The sequence below is a fragment of the Sorex araneus genome, chromosome 7 (genome assembly GCF_027595985.1).
Source record: "Sorex araneus isolate mSorAra2 chromosome 7, mSorAra2.pri, whole genome shotgun sequence".
NCBI lineage: Eukaryota > Metazoa > Chordata > Mammalia > Eulipotyphla > Soricidae > Sorex > Sorex araneus.
In genome coordinates, this window is record NC_073308.1 from 60972396 (window position 1) to 60995099 (window position 22704).

The following is a 22704-nucleotide window of genomic DNA, read 5'->3' on the forward strand; positions in this document are numbered from 1 at the left end:
ATCCTTACCCAGCAATACTTTGGGCTATTCCAAGTGTATTTATTGGGAGTTATCCCCAGTAGTGCTGGATACTGGTCATTCCAGGACACTGGTATGTAATGCATGCATGGTGGCCCTTTAGCTTCGACATTTCAGAATCTTCCTTGGAATTGCTGATAGTGTGGAAGATGAAGTTTGGTCTCAGTCATGCTCTTTATGATAATTTCAGTCTTAGGGGAAGGCTAACAGTTCACTTTATTCCATTATATTTTGGCTGGTAGGCCATACCGAGTGGTGCTCAGGGCTTACCCCTGACTTTGCACTCAGGGATCACTCCTGGCAAGCTTGGGGCCATATGGGACGAAAGGGATTGAGCCTGCTAGGTTGTATCCAAGACAGCACTTTACCTGCTGTACTGTTGTTCCAGCTCCCATAGTGGCAAGGATTTGAACATGCCTGCAGTTCCTGTTTGTTCTTAAATTGTTTTTTTCTTTGTTTTTTGTTTTTTTTTTATTTGGGTCACACTCGGCACAGGAGTTACTCATGGCTCTGCACTCAGGAATTACTCCTGGTGGTGCTCAGGGGACCATATGTGATGCTGGGGATCGAACCCGGTTTGGACATGTGCAAGGCAAATGCCTACCCGCTGTGCTATTGCTCCAGCCCCTTTAAATGTATTTTTGACTGAACATATTTTGTTTGATATCCATTTTGGATAATGAAATAAAAGTTTTAAATAGTAATTGAAAAGTCCAGTTTATCTCAAACTCTACTTTCTTGTCTTTCCCTTCATGATCCCTTCCAGTCCACTCAAACTAATGCCATCAGAAACCCTAACACATTTTGAGATTATTTAGCCTCATCTGTTTGTATATTTCCTTTATCTTTGCTGTGTTTAGATTCTAAACTTTCCTTTTTTTTTTTTTCCTTTTGGGTCACACCCAGCGAAGCACAGGGGTTACTCTTGGCTCTGCACTAAGGAATTACTCCAGGCGGTGCTCGGGGGACCATATGGGATGCTGGGAATTGAACCCAGGTCGGCCATGTGCAAGGCAAATGCCCTACCCACTGTGCTGTCTTGCCAGCCCTAAGATTCTAAACTTTCCAAACTGAAAATATTTGTCATATAAATTATAGCCATTCTCTAAGGCCTTAATATCCTGATGTTAGTGCTTTTTTTCTTGTTTTAGATACAGCTAGTTTCTTTCTGTCGGTGGATATCATATTTGTATGTTAGCTTTTCATGTTAATATATTTGTATTAAAGTATATGAAATAAATATCAAAGTAAGTCTTAATCATATATTAAAAGTTTGTCCTGAAATATTATTATGGTTGGGACCAGAAACGAAAGTACAGAGGGTAGGGCATTTGCCTTGCATGCAACTGACCTAGCTTCAATCCTCGGCATACCATATGGTCTTCCCAAATGCCACTAGGAGTAGTCCCTGAATGCAGAGCCAGGAGTATCCCCTGAGCATTACCTGTATGGCCCCACAACAAAGCAAAAAAGTAATACTAAGGTAATTTTAATGAATCATCAGTTTTCTTGAAATATAGAAGTTTTCCTTTTTCTTTTTGACTACTACAAGAGTTTAACAAGAAGATTTAAGAAAATGCATAAACTCAATTTATATATTATCATAAAAAATATCAATGGAGGGACACATGGAATCATTTGTTTCTTTAACACAACTATTGTTTTATGTTCATTCCAAGGCTTCTACCCATTATACGATTTTCTTGCCTGGCAAGCTACCCGTGCGTATTGGATATGCCAAAAACAGCAACAATAAGTCTCTCAATGAGAGATGTTACTGGTGCCCGCTCGGACAAATCGATGAGCAACGGGATGACAGTGACAGTGACCACTATTCCATTATTGTTCTGTTGTTCACTGTTGCCATCTCCATACATTCATTATTCACAGAATTTCTAAGCCATCAAATCCCCACAGTAGTTCTTTGCCATATCTGCCAACATTTAATTTCAGTGATGACTTCTTGTCCTTGTTTGTTTATTTTTAACTCTGGAGGGTCAGCTTTGCTCATGCTTTCTTTCTTTCTTTCTTTCTTTCTTTCTTTCTTTCTTTCTTTCTTTCTTTCTTTCTTTCTTTCTTTCTTTCTTTCTTTCTTTCTTTCTTTCTTTCTTTCTTTCTCTTTCTTTCTCTTTCTCTCTCTTTCTCTCTTTCTTTCTTTCTTTCTTTCTTTCTTTCTTTCTTTCTTTCTTTCTTTCTTTCTTTCTTTCTTTCTTTCTTTCTTTTTCTTTCTTTCTTTCCTTCTTTCTTTCTTTCTCTCTTTCTCTTTCTTTTTAAATAATGTAGGAGTACTACTATTTTTTCAGCCATTGATTAAGCTGATTGAATTGGGTATGAACTCCACATTACCTTTTTTTTTAAAAAATAGTATTACCATGAGATAGAATTACAAAGCTTTAATGTTTGAGATTAAGCCATACAGTGATGGAACACCCATCCCTCCACCAGTGCACATTTTCCACCACCCACATCATAGTCTTCATCCTGCCTCTATGGCAGACAGTTTCCCCAAAATTCTCTAATGTTGGGCATTATGTTTTGCTCGAAATTTCCCGTCACTATTCAAACCTACCTGCAAGGGGCAAACGCTAGATAATTTATTTTCCATTGCTCGTTTTGAATATCATCAGAGCTTGCATGGCTGCTATTATAAATGTAAATTTCTAGATTGTAAGTGATTGGGTTCCAGAGACATCTCTGTGTGGCACTAATCCATTTTGGGATTCAATTGGAGTCTCTGGGTCAGGGCTGTTGGTGCACTAATATGGTAATATGGTGCCTGGAGGCAGATTGTGGGCATGACAGTCAGTCTGATGGGTAGGTGGGCACCCGGGGAGGGACAGCCCAGGTCCTATGCTGCATGTGGCCTGGAGGTTCAGTCCTGGAACCTGCATACCTGGCTGGGCCTTGGTTGTGGAACCACTTGGTTCCCGGGATTCCATCTGGAGTAGGCGGGGAGACTGTACCTGCTCCATCTGGGGTGGTTTGGTATGGGGCCTGGAGAGATCTCTGGTGCTGTGGTGTCTTGCTGCTGTGTCTCTGGGCCAAGGCTGTTGGTGTGCTAAGATCCACATTACAAAATTTTTAGTAGATTAAGTCTTGGTGAGGTCCATCCTGAGATGGGGCAGTCAGACTGGGGGTATGGTGGCAATTTTGGATTGTGGAAGCAAGTGGCTGCCAGGGACTCTGCTTGGGCGGGCACAGGCCAATCCGCCCTCCTCCAGTTTACCCCAGTCTGTCCAGCCATGCATGAGTCCGAGCTTTTCTGAAGCTTTAGATCTCTTTTGAGATTTACTTAGGCATCTCTGAAGCAAGGCCGACAGTAGAGCTTACCGGATGGCACTGGAGTTGGTTCGTGGGGGTGACTGCCAGTGCTTCCATGTGTATTGGGAAGTGGGGGGGAGGTAGCCCACTTCAACTCTGAGAAAGCCTGGAGATTTCAGTCACAAAACCCTCATACCAGAATTTTCAGCAGATTATATCTTGGTGACGTCTGTCCTGAGGCAGTGGGGTTGGCTGGTAATATGGCGGCGATTTTGGATTGTGGAAGCAAGCGGCTGCTGAGGGCTCTGCTTGGGCTGGCCATCACCAGCCTGTCCCCCTCCGATTTACATAAACCCAGTTTGTTCAGCCATGTGTGGGATGTCCGAGATTAACTGTGGCATTTGCTCTCTTTTGAGATTTATCTATAGGTCTCAAAATAAGGCCAATAAAGAAACTTGTACAGTTGAGCTGGAGGTGGTTTGTGGGTGTTGTTCTCACATACCTAACTTTTGGCCATTTAATTTCTTGCTAAACTTGGTCCCAAGTTGTTGGGTCCGGCCAAAGGCACACGAGCAATTTTGGAGTATCAGGAAGCCTGAAGGCACCGTCAGGCTGCTGATGCACGTGCCCCACAGGTACAGGTTGACTTGATGGTGGCACTGTACCCCCGTGCTCATGCTATTCAAAGATGCCTCCAAAACAAAATAAAGGATATTTACTGAGTCTTGAAAACTATCCTATCCTTAAAAAAAAAGAAAAGAAAGAATGTCTTTTCAAACCATTGCTTTTTTTCTTATTCCAGTTCAACTTTGCTGGCTTTTATCATGGAGCTGTTGAAGAATTCAATTGCTATGCAAGAACAGATGCTTGCTTGCAAGGGCTTCTTGGTAATAGGATATAGTCTAGAAAAGGTAAAGTATGAAATGCTCTACTTTTGTTTTTTTATTTTTAACATGGTGTTCGGGACTTGGTCTTAAATGAGAATTTCTTCATATGTGTCTCAGTTTCACGGAATAATATAAATTAACTTTTTTTTCATACTTTATATCCATTTATAAGAGGAACATGATATTGAGTCTCATGGCATTTTAAATGTTGGACACAGTTTGTGGACCAACAGTATTTTGTTATTGATAGTCTTTCATTTCTGTAGCTTGTATTGGTAGTGACCTTTTTCAACTTCCTTTCATTGCAGTCTTCCAAATCCCATGTAAGCAGAGCCGTACTTGAACTTTGCCTTGCATTTTCTAAATATCTGAGTAATCTGCAGAGTGGGATGCCTTTGCTCAAGCAGTTGTGTGATCATATACTTCTTAACCCAGCTATATGGATTCATACCCCAGCCAAGGTAATGTGTGTATTGATTTGTACTGTGTTAACTGTTTTTATGTTTGGCAAGAGGGATAATTATGAGAATTTTCTTGCATTTTTATGAAGAATAATATTTATTTGAGGGGCTGGAAAGCAAGTTTGGTGGGTTGGGTGCTTGCCTTGCATCTGGTTAACCCTAGTCAATCCCCAGCACCCATATGGTTCCCTAAGCCTGTCAGGAGTGATCCCTGAGTACACAGCCAGGAGTTAATCCCTGAGTCCTATTGGGTATGGGCTGTCTGCCTGCCTGCTTGCCTGTCTGCCTGCCCACCTGCCTGCACCATTATTTAATTTATTTTAGTTTTTAGGCCATCCTCAATAATTCTTAGGGTTTTTTTCTGGCACATTAGGGGTCATTTCTAGAGGTGCACAGAAGAACATTTGGTTCTGGGGATTGAACCTGGACTTCTCACATACAAAGCATGTAATCCAGCCTTTTGCGCTATCTCCATGGGCCATTGTCAGTGTATATTTATTTATCTATTTATTTAGTTGTCTATCTAAATTTATTTTATGATGCCAGGAACCAAGGGCACCTCACACATGCAAAGCAAGTACTCTAGCACTGACCTACATCCCTGACTTCCAGTGTCATTATTTCTTTTTTGTGGGGGATGGGGTGTGGAGTTTGGGCCACACGTCATAGTGCTCAGGGCTTACTCCCAGCTCTGCCCTCAGCAACCATTTCTAACGGGCTGGGGGACCATAGGGATGCTGGGTATCAGCCCTGGGTCAACTAGTGCGAGGCAAAAGCCTTACCCACTGTTTTATCTCTCTGGCCCCTCCCCCCATTGTCAGTATTTTTAAAGGACAGAGCTATGGGACTTGCTTTCTATTGTTAAATGCAGTTTTGAGGTTTTTAATTTACTAAATATAAGTAAAAGTTGGACAATTCTCATGTAATTATGTTTTGTATTAACTGTAGTTCTGTTATATTGCAAAAATGTGTATATACATTTCTATACATGTATCTATGTATAGGTATATATCACTGTCATCCCGTTGCTCATCAGTTTGTTTGAGCAGGCACCAGTAATGTCTCTCATTGAGAAACTTTTTGTTACTGTTTTTGGCATATCCAATACGCACGGGTAGCTTGCCAGGTTCTGCCGTGTGGGCTCAATACTCTTGGTAGCTTGCCGGGCTCTCCGAGAGGGGTGGAGGAATCGAACTTGGGTTGGCCTCGTGAAAGGTGAATGCCCAACCGCTGTGCTATCGCTCCAGCCATAGGAATATATATATAAATAATAGATACGTGTATTTTTTCATTCCTCAGTTTACTGTACTCTTTGCCTCTTTACAGACATAGGACTTTCACCAATTTGGAACTTCTCAGTTTAATTTTTGTATGCACACCTGATTTTTACCCTTTCTTAAAGACTTCTGTGATATTCTGATCACATTTAATAATTTTCATTTCACTTTAATTCAAATTACTAGATAAAAATTATTTTACACATCAGTAATTTCTTTGACATTATAACAAAAATTGTTTCTAATAAATGAATTTGTGATCAGGTATATGTAAATACATCCTCATGTATTAAATCATCCTGAAAATGTTAATGTGATAGTATAAAGTAGAACTCAAGCAGAAATTTTTCCTATATTGCATAAATTCATCTATTCTCTAATAAAAACTGTACATTGTATTATTTCGAAGTCATGAATTTCCTCTCTTCCCCTTTGTTTTAATATACTTCCCATGATTTAGTTTGGAATAGCACATATGTATTATAATTGTTAGGGAAAAAAATTAGGCCTTTTTGCTTTTTGAGAATTATAGTATCTTATTTTCAGCTGGTCTTTTCAAATTTAAGGAGAAAAACAGCTGCTGACTTTGCCATTTGGAAATAATCAAAGGAGGCAGCTGTAGGTTGCAGCTTTTTATCTTGAGTTCAGATTTGACCTTTTTTTCTTCTGTAACCTTCAGTCTTATTTCTTTTCAAGGATCGCTTCAAGTTACTTTTAAAGCCATTTACTAGATACTTTTTTGTCTTACTATGCAAGATATTAGTAAGACTTTGGATCTTTTGAGGTGATCAGAAAACCCTATTTTAGATACTTGGTTATAGGTAACATTTAAAATGTTTTGTCTGTGTTCCTGGTATATGTCCTATATATGTATATATTTTATCTTTTCTTTATAATAATTTTCTCTAAATTTTTCTTTAGAATTTGTAATTTATTTGGGAATTTTAAAACTTAATTTTAGCTTTCTGCTTTATGTGCCCATGAAGGATTGTATCTACTCCTTTATTTATTTATTTTTTATGATAGGGGTAGTTATAATAAAGAAAAGATTCAAAGGTTGTTTGGCCTAAGGTCATGCAATTTGGTGGAGAGGGAAAAGAATATAACAAAATGCATACAAAATTAGATCTAGGGTTTTTGAAGAACCTTGTATAGATAAATGGACAAAGTTTAGCTTCATTAGCTTTATGATAAATTCACTCCTGGTCATTAAAGTTGAGTCTTGATATATGCACCAATGTTTGTTTTTGGATAAGGGTGTTTATGTGATTTATACTATTCTTTTGTCATAGATATGATCAGAGATTGTTCTCCTAATGATCTTAGACATATCTTTTGGTTACATTGATATATTGAGGGTATTTGCTTTTTGTAGCTGTTTAAAAGAAGATATAACTTATTTTAGTTTCATAAGATATGTAGATACATTCATGTGTGTGTCAGCAAACACGTGTCATCTGTTAACATGAATATAATTACCAATGGTAATGTCTAATTACCATTGGACATTTTGGAATGGGAATTACTGGTTGGAACAGGTATTAGCAGAGATGTGTGTTCATATATACATTAGTTCTTCCTTTGTTCAGTGTGCTTCATGACACGCACAGTGAATACAGTGACAAACAAGCAGATTCAACTCTTGTCCTCAAAATTAAGTCTAATGAAAGAGAGATGTTAATATATTACTGGTGTGGCTATTTGATTTTAAAAGTGAGTAAATGTGAAAAGGGTTTTCATAGTTAACAAACATATTCTTTAGATATGCATTTTATTCATCTCAGTATGTTGCAATTAATTCCTATTTTTTAGTTTACTGTAGTATCATTTTTATAGACTTTCTCCAGTATTCACCAATATTTCTAATACTTTAAAAAAATTAAAACTCCTGTGTTATTAATATATCAGATTATTCTTAGACCTCAAACTTGCAGTGGTTTTCTAGTTTTTTCAGAATAGACTATTTCCTATCTAGGTAATAGTCACATGTCTATTTTTCTTTGGGGTTTCAGCTTGAAAACTCGGTTGTTATCAGTGGCTAGGCATATACCAAGACATCATTTTAATATAGTTATATATTTTATATATAATATAGTTTTAGCTATTGATAGATATTTTTTAGCGAATGCATTATCGTTTTTTTCTACAAGTGATTGTTTTTTTTTTTTTTTTTTTTTTTTTTTTTTTTTAGTAATAGATGAAGATGTGAAGATGTTGTTGGGTTGCTAACCATTGATTTATAGTTGGGGAAGCCAGTCATTTAATTCAACTTTTTTGAAAAATTTCTTTGGTTTTCTGTACCTGTTCTGTTTATCTTGAGACTTTATCTCAACAGCTGGTTATTTACTGATGCTCACTTATTTTTAGTTTATTCTATAGTAATTTCTTGGACTTTGAGTTAATAATATTTAATAGCCCTGTGCTACTTATTTTACAAGCATATTGCCCATGAGCCCTACTGTGTCAGTGGGCATTTCTACTTTTGTTTTTATTTAAATTCATTTGTATTTTTCAGCTTTTCAGTTGGATTTCAGTTACCAAGGCATGGTGTATATGCCATTGTATTTTCAGCACTGTGCTTACATGTGAATATAAATATTCTGAAAGATTAAAATAACATGGTTGATAATTTGAATCATGTCATAAGAAGTGTTTTATAGCTCAATGACAAGTAAATTTGGTTTGTCTACTTGAACAGCAGGAGCTACATCAAAAATGATGTTATCTTTCAGCAAGTCAGCGGATTGCAGCATGTATATTAGTTTTCTAAACTGGACATCTTTTAAGACTAAAACATGGTTCACACAGTTGAGAATCTCACCCTCTTTACCTTGTATTATGTTCACTGAATTTCTAGCTCACTCATTTAGTCTTGGTTATTTATGTGGCAACTCTAAGATAGGCACCTAATTGGAACTCTTTAAAGATCAGCAGGTCACACTGAGGAGTGTGACAGGGTTGAAATGATAATATCTGTATCACTGTATCACTGTCATCCTGTTGTTCATCGATTTACTCGAGCGGGCACTAGTAACGTCTCCATTTGTCCCAGCCCTGAGATTTTACCCTCTCCTTACTCGTCTTTCCCAATGATCGGAGACTCTTTTCAGGGTCAGGGGAATGAGACTGTTACTGTTACTGTATTTGGCATATTGAATAAGCCACGGGGAGCTTGCCAGGCTCTTCTGTGTGGGCGAATATTCTTGGTAGCTTGCCGGGCTTTCTCATAGGCATATATATCACAAGGGATATATATATCACAAAGGGATATACAAATCCCTTTGTGATTTGAGGCCTTGCGGTCCAGGAATATGTTCACTAATGCGTGAGGCTTGGCCCGAGCATGTGGAAAGCGGCCTGGAGCGTGGCGGCTGTTGGGTAGTGGAGGTCGGCTGCTGGGGCTGGATCCCTTGGGGCAGGGAAGGCTCTCACCCGCCCGCCTCTGGTACGCCCCTGGTACAGATACTAATGTCTGTAGTATTCATTAAAGTAGCATAATAATTCTGTTGTAAATGTTGAGAAAACGTTGGTCTTTGTCAAGGGGAGAATATGTATGCCCCACTTAAAAGTTCTTAGTTTATAAAGTATGTTCATTAGTAATGACTTTAAAAATTCTGATTTTGGCATGACAGTAGAGCAAAATTTTGACACATTTGGCATTTTTTACTTTATCAACAGTAAAAAATATTTGTGTTTTAATTTTATAATGAAGGAAGATTGGATCTTAGGTGTATATGTTTTTGTTTTATGAATTTGATGGGAATTTTAAAATTCAGCATCTTGAGTTTTGTAACTACTATGGTTTATTTATTTGATTAAACTCTTCATTTTGATTCTTTAGGTTCAGTTGACACTTTATACTTACTTGTCCACGGAATTCATCAGTACAGTCAACATATATAATGCCATTCGGAGAGTTGGAACAGTACTTCTTATCATGCATACACTTAAGTACTACTATTGGACAGTAAATCCTCAGAATCGAAGTGGTATCACTCCAAAAGGATTAGGTATGTTAGCTCTGTTTATATTTTAATGCCATTCATATGGTAGCTCAGGATCGTCTTTGTTTCATCCTACTCTATTAATATTACTCTGAAAAATTCCATTGTAGCAAAAATTCATTTTAATTTTGGTTGAAAATTTGAAAAGTTTGTCTTAAATTGTACTTTGTCAATTGTTAGTTAACTTGCTAGTTTTATGGAAAACACTACTTATGCTGTTATGAGTTTTTTGAGAAACAAATGTGACTAGGATGGTTGGTTTAAGGACACTGAAAATGAGAAGAAATTCCGAACCAGCTGTGATATTGATGTTGAGGCCAGTTATCACATTTGACATATATTAAAAATTTTTTTGGAGCTTGAGATTTCTTGCAAAAGTGAGGTATATTGGTTTCTAATAAATATTATAATACAATTAAAATTTCATTAATCATTCTCATATAGTCAGAACTAAATTACTAGAAAGAAAGTAAAAGTGGGTTAATTAGTTCATATAAACTGACAGTTTCAGTAGAAATTGGTACAGAGATTTGTTTCTATTTTCCGGTTCTTCTTTGTAGGCTCTTCTTTTTTTTTGTTTCATAATGACAAGGAACACATTCCACTCTCATTTCTAATAAAAGTGTCTTGTAGTTGCTTGGTTAATTTGTTGCCTCTGATTGCATTATTGACACATATTGATTGAATATGACAGACACTCATCAGATTGGCCAGATATGAAGACCTCTTCCACCTCTGAAACACTCTGAGAGAGATAGGTTAAGTGCCTTGATATGAAATTGATGACTCTTGCTTGAAATTATGAAATAGATGTTGGAAAACCAAACACACATTCTCATTGTTCTCATGGCATTGGCTCTGGTGATTTACAAGGACAGGGTTTCATATTTGTACAATACTTCTTAAAGAATTCATTTCAAAATAAACTCAATTTATTGTCAGTGTGTGTGCTAGCTATAATTTAGAATGCTATAAGAGCACATAGAAGTTACATGATTTGTATAACTGGTAGGGTTGTGGCAGATCTAAAATTAAGTCATAATTTTTTGATGATGTTAGGTAGTATAGGTGTGTCATAGACTGTCTTGAGTGTTAGTGTTACATTCTTTTCCTTGATTTTATAACTGCTTAGTGACTTTGGGCATTCACACCTCAAATAAGAGATAAGGATAAGTCTTATAATACTGCCGTAACTATATATTCTATTCTTTTCCTAGGAATTGTCATGTGGAACAAATTTTAAACAATTTTCTTCCTGTTTTAATTGATCTGTTCAAGGTCATGGTGGTCTTATGCTTTGGTGGTCCAGGAACTGCTTTAAATAGTGATTAGTGGGGGAAAATTGCAGAAAATATGAGGCAAACAGGTACCTAACAGCGTCTTAGAACAATGGGTGTTTGATTTCAAAGCTTTCCACTTGGAAATTATATGTTTGAGACATGAAAATTGACTTTAATGTGAGCCATGTGTGACCAAATACTTTTTCAAGACATTAAGGAGATGTCAGAGGTTCTCAATATAATGTTCCCCTTCTTCTTGAACCATACTTTGTTGAGATTTACTTTTTGAGATTTTTGTAGTAGCATACTTAATAGTAACAGTAGTTTTCTGTATGTATATTAACATAAAAGTTTAGATTTTCACTAAATTCAGATGTCTCCTTGCATTTTTTTTGTGGGGTGTAAATGTCTGTTTAACATATTAACATTTTTAATTTTTAAAAGCAAATAGAAGCGCAAATTATCATTGAATTTAAATCTAATATGTTTTATGTAGTTTTTAATGTTTTGGAATTCTTTTGAAGTTAAAAACAAATGACTTCACTGTAACTACAAAACCCATTTTATACAATTGAAACATAGTATATAAAGCTGCATGTCCCTTTGAATGTTGTCTTTCTATAGGTATAACACTCTAAGAAACTTTGTTTTTGATATGTAAGTAAAAAAGCTAGTGAAATAAGAATTTTATAATTAGCTTTAAGATTTTTGAAATCTGAAATGTATATATATATTTTTAAAGATGGACCACGACCTAATCAAAAGGAAATACTTTCTCTACGAGCATTCTTATTGATGTTCATTAAACAATTAATTGTGAAGGTGAGTTTATATTTCTTATCCCCTAGCTTGCTGTTCATTATGATTTATAATTTCAAATAAACGTGTTGATTTTTTTTAATTTTCTCTGTTACTGGGGTTACACATTTAGAAACCTTTTAAAAAACACTGATTTCTTATTTGCTTTTTATATTTCCTGGCCAGATATGGATAATATAAGTTGCTGAAAATTTGGAAATTGATAATTGTATTATATATATCATTAATTTCTATAAGAGTAAATTCACTGTATCACTGTATCACTGTCATCCCGTTGCTCATCGATTTGCTTGAGCCGGCACCAGTAACATCTCCATTGTGAGATGTGTTGTTACTATTTTTGGCATATTGAAGACGCCACCAGTAGCTTGCCAGGCTCTGCCATGCGGGCGAGATACTCTCGGTAGCTTGCCGGGCTCTCTGTGAGGGGCGGAGGAATCAAACCCGGCTCGGCCGTGTGCAAGGCAAATGCCCTACCCGCTGTGCTGTTGCTCCAGCCCTGAGTAAATTAATTTTGACATAAATTCATTTGTTCATCAAATATTTATTGAGTCTAAAACTAGTCTAAAAGTAGTTTCTAGGAAGATAATAGTCAGAAAAACTCGTCAAGGAGTTTTCATATTTAGTAGACTCCTTCTTGTACCTGACATTCAGATTTTGATAAATAGATTTCCTATATAAATGTACCAGATAGATGTATCAACCTTTAGAAGACATTTCATTTTGTTTCACTTGATTTTACTGTAGGTAAGGTAAAATTCAATATTTTTAAAGAGGATGTTTTAGTTTTATAAGATGGCAATACATAAATGTATTTATTGCCAACATTTTATTCAAAATTTTATTCAAAACAAAAAAATCTTTTTTTTTAAGTGCTTTTTTTCATTTTAGGACTGGAGTGATAGCACAGCAGGTAGGGCATTTACCTTGCATGCGGCTGACCCAGGTTCGATTCCTCCATCCCTCTCGGAGAGCCTGGCAAGCTACCCGTGGTGTATTCGATATGCCAAAAACAGTAACAAACAGTCTCACAATGGAGATGTTACTGGTGTCTGCCCAAGCAAATTGATGAACAACGGGATGACAGTGCTACAGTGGTATTCATTTTAATGCTTCATTAGCTGTTGCATAATATATGGTAAATGGAGTTGATTTTAAGTATATCTTTTAGATCAGATAACTTATTTTGTTTGTTTGTTCTTTTTTTTTTTTGCTTTGGGTCAGGCCCAGTATCTACTTTTAGTGTGCATTGCTTAGTTGTTGTTCCTGGCAGTACTTGGGGTACTATATTTTGCTGGGAACCAAAATTTGACCTGGACCTCTCACATGCTAAACATCCACTCTAGACTTTTGAGCTGTCTCCCAGGATACTACTATTTTTATATTTTCTTCTGGTTTGTTGCATTATTTTCTTTTATTATTTTGAAATGGCAGCTTTATTATTAACAAATTAATAGAGGAGCTTGAGTGATAAAACAGCGAGTAGAGCATTTACCTTGCATGCAACCGACTGGGTTTGATTCTTGGCATTCTATATGGTCTCCCAAGCACTGCCAGGAGTAATCTCTGAGCATCGCTGGGTGTGGCCCCCCAAACAAAACAAGACAAAACAAACCAAAAATGATAAAACTCTCCAGCAGATTGAAAAAAATTGATAGAAAAGGTTGAAAATTTGTATGCTCTTGTTTTCACATTTTGAAGTATGGTGTTGAGAGTAGATTTTGAAAGTTCCTCATCTCAAGAAAAAACTTGTAAGGGTAGTGATAGGGGTTAGGTTTAGTGTGATGATCATTTCATAATATATGCAAATATGGAAGCATTATGTTGTTCACCTGAAACGTATAAAGCAATGTTACATCTCAGTTATATCTCAAAAAAAGTTAAAAAGGGCAGTGAGTTTAGTTATTTAGTTCCTATGCTTTAACTTGGTTATTCTAGAAATTATTTGATATACAAATTTAATAGAAAAAAAATGAAAGGCTGTCTTGTCATAGGCTTCCATAGTGCATAGAGGACTTACAGCAGGGTGCATTTGGCTTCTGCAGTCTTGAATATGACATGGCCTTAGTGATTCCCCTAAGTGTCTGTTTGAAATTTCCTTGGTTTTCTACCTTACCTTCTTAGAGTTACAACAATGAATTCAAGATGACAGATGTTGTGTATAGTTTTTGTAAATTGTTCTTACAGAAATATAAGATTGTTTAAGACTTTTATTATGTTTTGAAGGATTCTGGAGTAAAGGAAGATGAACTACAAGCTATTCTTAATTACCTACTCACTATGCATGAGGTAACATTTGAATTTTATTTTGGAATTTAATTTTTTGAAATTTAGTTAATAGTAAAAGTAAAGCTGGAGCTCAGTGTCTACTCTGCATGAGAAAGAAAATTTGGGGCCCGGGGATGTAACACAGTGGTAGAGCGCTTGACTTGTATGTGAGACCCTGGATTTGATCCCTGGCACTACAAAACAATAAAAATAGAAACAAAGAAAGTTTTTACTAATAGTAGTTCTTTTAATAGGCAGTGAATATAACGAGGATTGAAAAATAATTTATTTTGGTGTTATTTTGGGTTCCACCCAGGAGTCTTCAGGGGCTATTCCTGGCTCTGTGTTTGGAATTGCTCTGATGTGCCCTGGGAACCCATGGTGCAGGGGATTGAACTTGGTTTGGTCTCGTGATCAACATGCACCCAGCTCTTATGAACTATCTTTCTCACCCTTAGGATCTAATTCTTAAGTGAAATGTTATTTATTGGCCAGTACAGAACTGGAGTACATCTCTGGGTGTTGCTCAGAAACTCAAAATAAATATCATTTATTGCAATAAGATGATTCTGAGAATAGTTGTGAAAACTAAGTGTGAGTAAATTAGATCTCATCAAATTAAAAATGAAGTATACTAAGTTATGGATAGTGTAACAATTAGAAAAATAGTCCAAATTGATTGGATTTTAAATTGTATGATATAATTTTTTCCATGGAGTTTTGCATTTTCAAATACTGTAAAGTCAACTCATTCTAATGCAATTTAAAAGTTGACAAAATGTTGAACAATTAATAATTTGATTGAATAGATTTTGAGTAAGTAAAATTTAGAAACTGAGAGGCTGGAGAGATAATACAGTAGTTAAGTCACTTTTCTTGCACATGTCTGAGATTGGATCCCTGCACCCTGTATGGTCCTCTGAGCCTACAAATAGTGATCCCTTCTACAGAGTCAGGAGGAAGTCCTGAGCACTGTCAGGTGTTTGCCAAAAACAAACAAAAAAGTGGAAATTGGTGAAATTTTGTAATAGTTTAAATGATAACTTACAGTAAAATTTAAAAAAATTAATTGAACTGTGATTGATAGTATTGTTAATGATGGTTTCTCATATACATAATTCTAACATCATACTCATCACTGGTGTACCCACCTCCTTCCCTCTGGGACCCCAAAACCTCTCCTTTCTACTCCCCGTAATTTACATTTCTTATGTCATCCATTGTGGGCTAATGTTATAATATGAAATTATATTTTAATATATTTAAAAAATCATTTATAAAGGAGATGCATTGTTGGGACTTGGCCTTTGTGAATTAGGTGGAAAACAATGCATAAAATTTCCTGTTAAATCATATTTGTCTCAAAATTTTAATTAATTTTACTTAGTTGTTTTTTTCTCACCTGTTTGTAATGGTTAGAGAGGTTTCACTGGAATTTTATGGTAATCTGTTGTTATGCATGGGAAATGAAGTTCTTCACAAGAGAAAACTGGAAATCATAGTGTTCTGTTGAATCTATTTGAATTCAGGGATCATTCAGGATTTTTAGTATATCATTTCCCCAGAGACTCAGTTTCCAACTTGTAGATCATCTACTAAACTTTAGGTTAGACATTCAGAGAAGGTACCATAATTTTTCATTGGTTTAGAGGTGAGGAACCTTATGTACATCAGAAACCATAAAAGTCAGCATTATTGTAAGCATGTGACCCAAACTTTAATAAGTAAATTAAATACAAAACTAGTTTGCTAAGGAGGCGGGATGGGGAGAAAGAAGGAGCCTTGGGTTATTATTGGAGGGCACTTAGAATGGGGGTTGCCTTGGAGATGGAACATTGTTCCTTGCTCTGTTATCTGGGATCACTCCTGGTGGGCTCTGGGGACTGGCTACATGTGGTGCCGGAATTGAACCTGGGTTGGCTGCCTGTGAGGCAAGTACCTTATCTACTGTATTATCTCCCCACTCCCAGTAGAATTTTACTTTTATTTTGCTTTTATTTTTCACTTTCGTTATTTTTTTATTTTCACTTTTTTGTTTTATTTTTTTGGCCACACCTGGTAGTGTTCAGGGCAAACTTCTTAAAACAGTGACAACAGCCACCATTTGAGAAGCTAGATCTCTCTCTCTCTCTCTCTCTCTCTCTCTTTCTCTTTCTTTCTATCTATATACATAAATACATATATACATATTTATTTACAAAGTATGTTTTAGGAAAACTTGAAAAAACTGTAATGAGGCAATTTTTAAACTTTTTTCTTTAAAATTTTTTTATGGTTATAGAAATAATATGGTTATAATAGAATAGTATAGTATTAATGTTTTTGGTGTACAAGTTTAGTATACCTTCACCACCACCAAAGTGTCAGAAGAACTTTCTTTTGTTCCACCACTTCCTTCCCCTCCCTCAGTCCCCCATTTCCCTTTTGTTTGATTAAGAAAGTATTAGACCACGTGATAATATGCGTTTTGAATTCTTTTATAAATGAATGTATGTAAAGAAATAAATGCAAAAAAAGAATAAATGTATTAAATTTTTATTGTTTACTTATTTTTTTAAGTTAAAATTTCTATTTCAGAAGTAGTGTTCAAATGAGTGTTTTTCTTAATAAAAATGTCTAAAATAATTTTAGGATGACAATCTAATGGATGTCCTACAGTTACTTGTGGCATTAATGTCCGAGCACCCTAACTCGATGATCCCTGCCTTTGACCAAAGGAATGGGTTACGGTAAGTATTTAATATCTCGATAGTTTTGATACATTTAATGGAAGAGATTAGTTTGACTCTTTATTTCATTTTATTTTATTTTAGCAGCGCTGTAATTGAACCCAGGGTCTCCTATATTCCTGTCAAATGCTATATTGCAGAGCTACATCCCAGGCCCCTAGAAGAGATTAGAAACAATGGAAAGATTCTTAGATATGAGCAATTTTATGGGATCTTGTATTATGAAATGAGTTTATAATACAAAATGAGTTAAAATATATGGCTGCTTTATTTAAAATGTATTTTTATTTTGAGTAAATCTTTATTCAGCACATGTTGTATCATGTGGAGATGCAGGACAGTTAGTCTCGTGTTTAGTATTGTTAGTATTATTAAGCTATTATATGGTTGAATTCTTTAGTTCCTACCACAGTGGTATTTAGTTGTGACTTAAGAGATTTCGGCTTAAAGTGTTGTTTCCTCCATTTCTAAAAAATCTAACATTCGTGGGGCCGGAGCGATAGCATAGCGGGTAGGGCGTTTGCCTTGCATGCGGCTGACCTGGGTTTGATCCCCGGCATCCCATATGGTCCCCCAAGCACCGCCAGGAGTATTCCTGAGTGCAAAGCCAGGAGTAACCCCTGAGCATCGCTGGGTGTGACCCAAAAAGCAAAAAAAAAAAAAAAAAAAAATCTAACATTCGTGTCTCAAAAGTTATTTTTGACATTTTTCATGAGTTGCTATTTTTTTCTTTTGTTTCTTTACATGTATAGAAATTTTGTTGGAAAGTGAAAATTTCAGATAATTATTACAGTTTCTGACTCTTGTTTTTCTGTGGGCTGTTGGTTCTTTTACTTGTTTTGATAATTTGCCTTGTCTAATCTCCAGGTTTATTTGCTTCATGTGTTCAGATTCCGGCTTCTCTGCTATGCTTTGGCCCTTCTTCCCCCTCTTTGCCTGGTTATTTATTTTCTTTTTTAAACATTGCACTCTTGAGCTGGTGATGTAATTAAGAGGAATGGCACTTGCCTAGTATGTGTGAAACACTGGTTTGATCTTACTACCTCAACAAACAAACAAACAAAACAGCTCCCACTACTCTAATGACAGGTAGCTCATTCCTGTCATTGAGATTGATTCAGATGAGGGTGTGAACAAACTCTGTAAGCCCCTGAGACTCACACCCCCAGGCAATTGGTGTTAGAAGTTAAGTTACCTTCACAACTCTTTCTCTTGTCTTCCTTCTTTGAGTCAGATACTTACGACTCCTCATACATGGAAAGTTTGTTCAAAGTGAGCTAGGTATGAATGGAGAACTACTGCAGTCTTCCATTTTAGCATCTCCATGTTAAATATTTTTGAGGGGGCAGGGGCTTGGGAACACATGGGTTGCTTTTGGCTCTGTGCACAGGGATGACTCTTGGCAGTGCCAGGGATCTGACCTGAGTCAGATGTGTGCTCTCCAGCCCGCTGTTAGTTTTTACTGGTCTGCTGCTCATGTAAACCGACTGTACCCTTGCTTAAACCAAACTTTTATTCATAACTCACTTTGCCTGTTTTACTGGAATACTTGAGTTTTTGTTCTTACATTTACCCTTCTGAAAGCAACTCTTTTGTTTTTGTTTTTACTGTGAGCCCAAACTGGTAACTACAGTTCTCAGCAGCTAAATTGGTGTAGGGTTTACTTTTGCCATCTCAGCCAGACCACTGACTCTTGATCTGTGGCAAAAATAAATGCTTCTCAATTTGTTGTCTTTATTGATTTCCATTCTTATGAATGAGTGCATGTGAAAAATATAGTTTAGTTTCCAATTTTTGGTGGAAGTACCACACTAACCTCTGTGTTAGCGTTAGTAGAAACCATTCCTTGTTCCATTTCTTTTGTGGGGCTGTGTCTGACAGTGTTCTTTCTGGAATGGTGCTCAGGAACTTATGATGTTGCTATGGTGACCATGTGATACCTGCTGGAAACCTACAGCTCTTTACAAAGTAAAATAAACAAAAATACTCGATGTTTACAGCAGCCTTACTGCTTAAACTTTGAATCATGTGTACCACTGAGTGTGCCCAAACTCCTGCTCCCCTCAAAAAAATTTAACAGGGAGATGCTAAAATGGGAAAGATTGTGGTAGTTGTGGTAGTTGAGCTAGTTGCATACCTAGCTCACCTTGAATGAACTTTTCATGTTTGGGGAAATCTGAGTAACTGACTCCCAGCTTTGTTCCGCATGTGAAGCATGTGCTCCAGCTCTGTGAGCTTTCTCCTGATTGGTAGTTGTTGACTCATGTACATGTGCATATATATGTGTGTGTATGTGTTTGTGTGTTTAGCTATTATGGGTAAATTCCCGAGACTGTGATTGCTGGATCTGTGTTTGAGTTTATTTGGAAGATATGTATCTGCATATCTCATCATCATCATCATTATCATCATCATCATCATTATCATCATCATCATCATCATCATCATCATCATCATCATCATCCCGTTGATCGTCGAATTTCTCAAGTGGTCTTAGTAACATTTCCATTCGTCCTAGCCCTGAGATTTTAGAAGCCTCTCTATACTCGTCCTTCCCAAGGAGGCCGAATTGGAGGCTCTTTCAGGGTCATCATTGTTACTGGTTTTGGCATATGAATACATCATGGGGAGTTTGCAAGGCTCTCCCCTGTGGGCAGGAAACTCTCGGTAACTTGCCAGGTTCTTCCAGAGGGACAAGTAGGCTATAAGATATCTTGGCCATAGCTTCTGGGAGCTTGGTTTTATAGTTTCTGGATGTTGACTGTTGTTGGGAGTACATGGCGCCAGGGGCAGTCCCTGGGTGTGACCGCCTAGCTACCGGAAAATGGGGAATCTGGGCGGAAGAGGCCCAGTTCCTATCCGAGCAGCCTTGGAGGTCTCAGCCCCTGGTCCCATACACCTGGGTTCCTCTGCTGGTTCCTTCATGCATGAGGCTTGTCCGAACGTGTGGAGAGGTGCCTTGAACATGGCTGTGGCTGGATTCTGGAGGTCTTTGGCCGCGGGAGCTCTGCTTGGGGTGGGGAGGGAAACTGAAGCCCAACCCTTTGAGAGGCCCCAGGGAGGACAGCCAGGCACGGGGGCAAGAGACGCTCATCTGTATATCTATATATATATAAATAAAATATCTATATATATTTTTTCTTTTCATTGGGGAGTTGGGCCACACCTGGCTGTGCTAGGGCTTGCCCCCTGCTCTGTGCTCAGGGATCACTCCTGATGGGGCTAGGGGACCATATGGAATGCCAGAGATCGAATGTAGATTGACATTATTCAAGGCAAGTGTCTTTCCTTGGTCTGGTCCCTGGAAGGTAATTTATTACTGGTTTAACTTCTTAAGTTAGAGACATGCTTCTTTAGATCATATGTTTTGAGAAATTGGTTCATTTCAGGTTATTGACTCTGTGATCATTGAGTTTATAGTTTTCCCTTCTTTTTTTTTTTTTTTTTTTTTTCTTTTTGGGTCACACCTGGCTCTGCACTCAGGAATTACTCCTGGCGGTGCTCAGGGGACCATATGGGATGCTGGGAATCGAACCTGGGTCGGCCGCGTGCAAGGCGAACGTCCTACCTGCTGTGCTGTCGCTCCAGCCCCTTTCCCTTATTTTTTAATGTCTTTGATGTATGTAGTTTTGTCCCTCTTTTACTTTGTGATATTAGTAGTTGTGTTTACATTGCCTTGTACATTTTTTAAAAGAAGCCTTACTAGAAGCATATCTGTATTGCCAATTGTTTAGAAAAACCAACTCTTTCACTGATTTTTCTGTTTTCAATTTAAAATTGTGTTGATTTTTTTTCTGCTACTGTAGATTGGATTTTCTCTTTCATTATTTAATTGAGGGCAGGGGAGAAATTTTGATTATTGATTTCAAAAACTTCTTTCTAATATTTCCATTTAAGGCAGTAATATTTCCTCCAAGAACTTGCTCTTATCACACAGACTTTGAGTTTGTTCTAATTTTCATCTAGTTGAAAGTATTTTTCACATCTCCTTGGACTTCTTCTTTGACATATATTATTATCAAAACTTAAAGTTTTGTTCTATGGGATAGGTTACAGTAGTGCTTAGGTTTCTGGTTCCACCCATCCCTGTGCCTACTCCAGTCCAGTGGAGCTGAGGGTGTGAGCAGTGGAATGCTGCCTTGGTACATGTGAGGTCCTGGGTTTGATTTCTGATACCATGTAATCCTCAGTTTCTGCATGGGTTCCCAGGTGGATCTCTGTACTGCTGGGCAGAGTCGTACCAAGCCGAGCACCTTGGGAAGTGGCCGAGGAGTACCGAGCATTGCTTCAGTGACTCCTCACTCCTGTTCCCCCCAACAAAAAGTTGATTATTTAATCTCCAGTATTGAGGATTTTCCAGATACTTTTCTTGTTATTTTAGTTTTACTTCCTTTGTGATCATTTTGTTATCTCTAATCCTGACACTTGTTTAGCAGTGCTTTATGGTCATGAATGTGGTATACCTGTGAATGTTTTATGGTTGGGGAAGGATATGTATTTTGCTGTGGTGGGATTAAGTAGTGTTTGAATGTCAGTTATATTTTTTTGATGTTAGTGTTGAGTTCATCTATGTGTTTATTAATTTTCTGGCCACTGGATCTGTTTATTTCTGAAAGAAGGATGTTGGAACCTCCAATTGTGACAATGACTCATTTATTTATTTTTTTAATTTCTATTTATTTTTGCCTTACATAGATCTTTTATTAGCCATTTAAGTTTTTTTTTTTTTTTTTGGCTTTTTGGGTTACACCCAGCAATGCACAGGGGTTACTCCTGGCTCTGCACTCAGGAATTACTCCTGGCAGTGCTTAGGGCACCATATGGGATGCTCGGAAACGAACCCGGATAGGCCGCATGCAATGCAAACACCCTACCCGCTGTGCTATTGGTCTCGCCCCTAGACATATGCTTTAATAATAGTTGTAGCATATTTAAGATTTTACCCTTTGAAATTATTTAAGACATACCCCCTGCCCCCTCTATCCCCCTCTGTCCTGGTTTTGGTGTTTTTTTTGAAGGGCTACACCCTTCAGTGCTCTGGCTCACTCTTGGTGGTGCTGAGCTTCAAACCAGGACTTCTGTATCCAGAATATGCCCTCCAGTCATTTCAGCTCTCTCCTTACAGTCCCTGTAATAGTCCTTATATATATGTATATATATGTGTACATATATATATATGCCTGATAGCTTTACTTAATTTGATTTCTACAACTAATTAGGTATTCTTACTTTCTTACTTATAACATTGTATATATTTTCTCCATTTATATACTTTTAGTCAAAACTAACATCCCTCCCTCCCTCCCTCCCTCTCTCCCTTTTTTTCTTCCCCCTTTTTTTTTTGGCCACACCCAGTGATACTCAGGGCGTACTCCTGACTGTCCTCATGGATTACTCTTGGTGCACCTCAGGAGACCATATAGGGTGCCAGGAATCAAACTCAGGTTGGCCACATGCAAGACAAGTGCTTTACCTGCTCTACCATTTCTCCAGCTAATATGAGTGTCTATATACATATATATATACACATATGTATGTATATATATAAATATACATTCATAAAATAGTGTATTTTTTTCCTGAAGAAAACAGTTGATAAGCAAGTTTTTATTTATTTATTTATTTATTTATTTATTTGCTTTTTGGGTCACACCCGGTGATGCTCAGGGGTTACTCCTGGCTCTACACTCAGGAATTACC

At 37.1% G+C, this 22704-nt stretch overlaps 1 protein-coding gene across 4 annotated transcripts in view; it reads left to right on the forward strand.

The window, feature by feature from the left end:
- Positions 1-22704, forward strand: part of LRBA (LPS responsive beige-like anchor protein) — a 560234-nt gene that overhangs the window by 63427 nt on the left and 474103 nt on the right. For 3 of the 4 annotated variants that reach the window (XM_055144432.1, XM_055144433.1, XM_055144431.1), the window contains exons 12-17: positions 4082-4190; positions 4475-4627; positions 9746-9914; positions 11931-12010; positions 14234-14296; positions 16907-17004. In XM_055144432.1, the coding sequence (XP_055000407.1) occupies positions 4082-4190; positions 4475-4627; positions 9746-9914; positions 11931-12010; positions 14234-14296; positions 16907-17004 (672 nt within the window). Of the gene's footprint in view, positions 1-4081; positions 4191-4474; positions 4628-9745; positions 9915-11930; positions 12011-13128; positions 13146-14233; positions 14297-16906; positions 17005-22704 lie in introns of those variants that run through there. The other variant, XM_055144434.1, reaches the window with a different exon arrangement.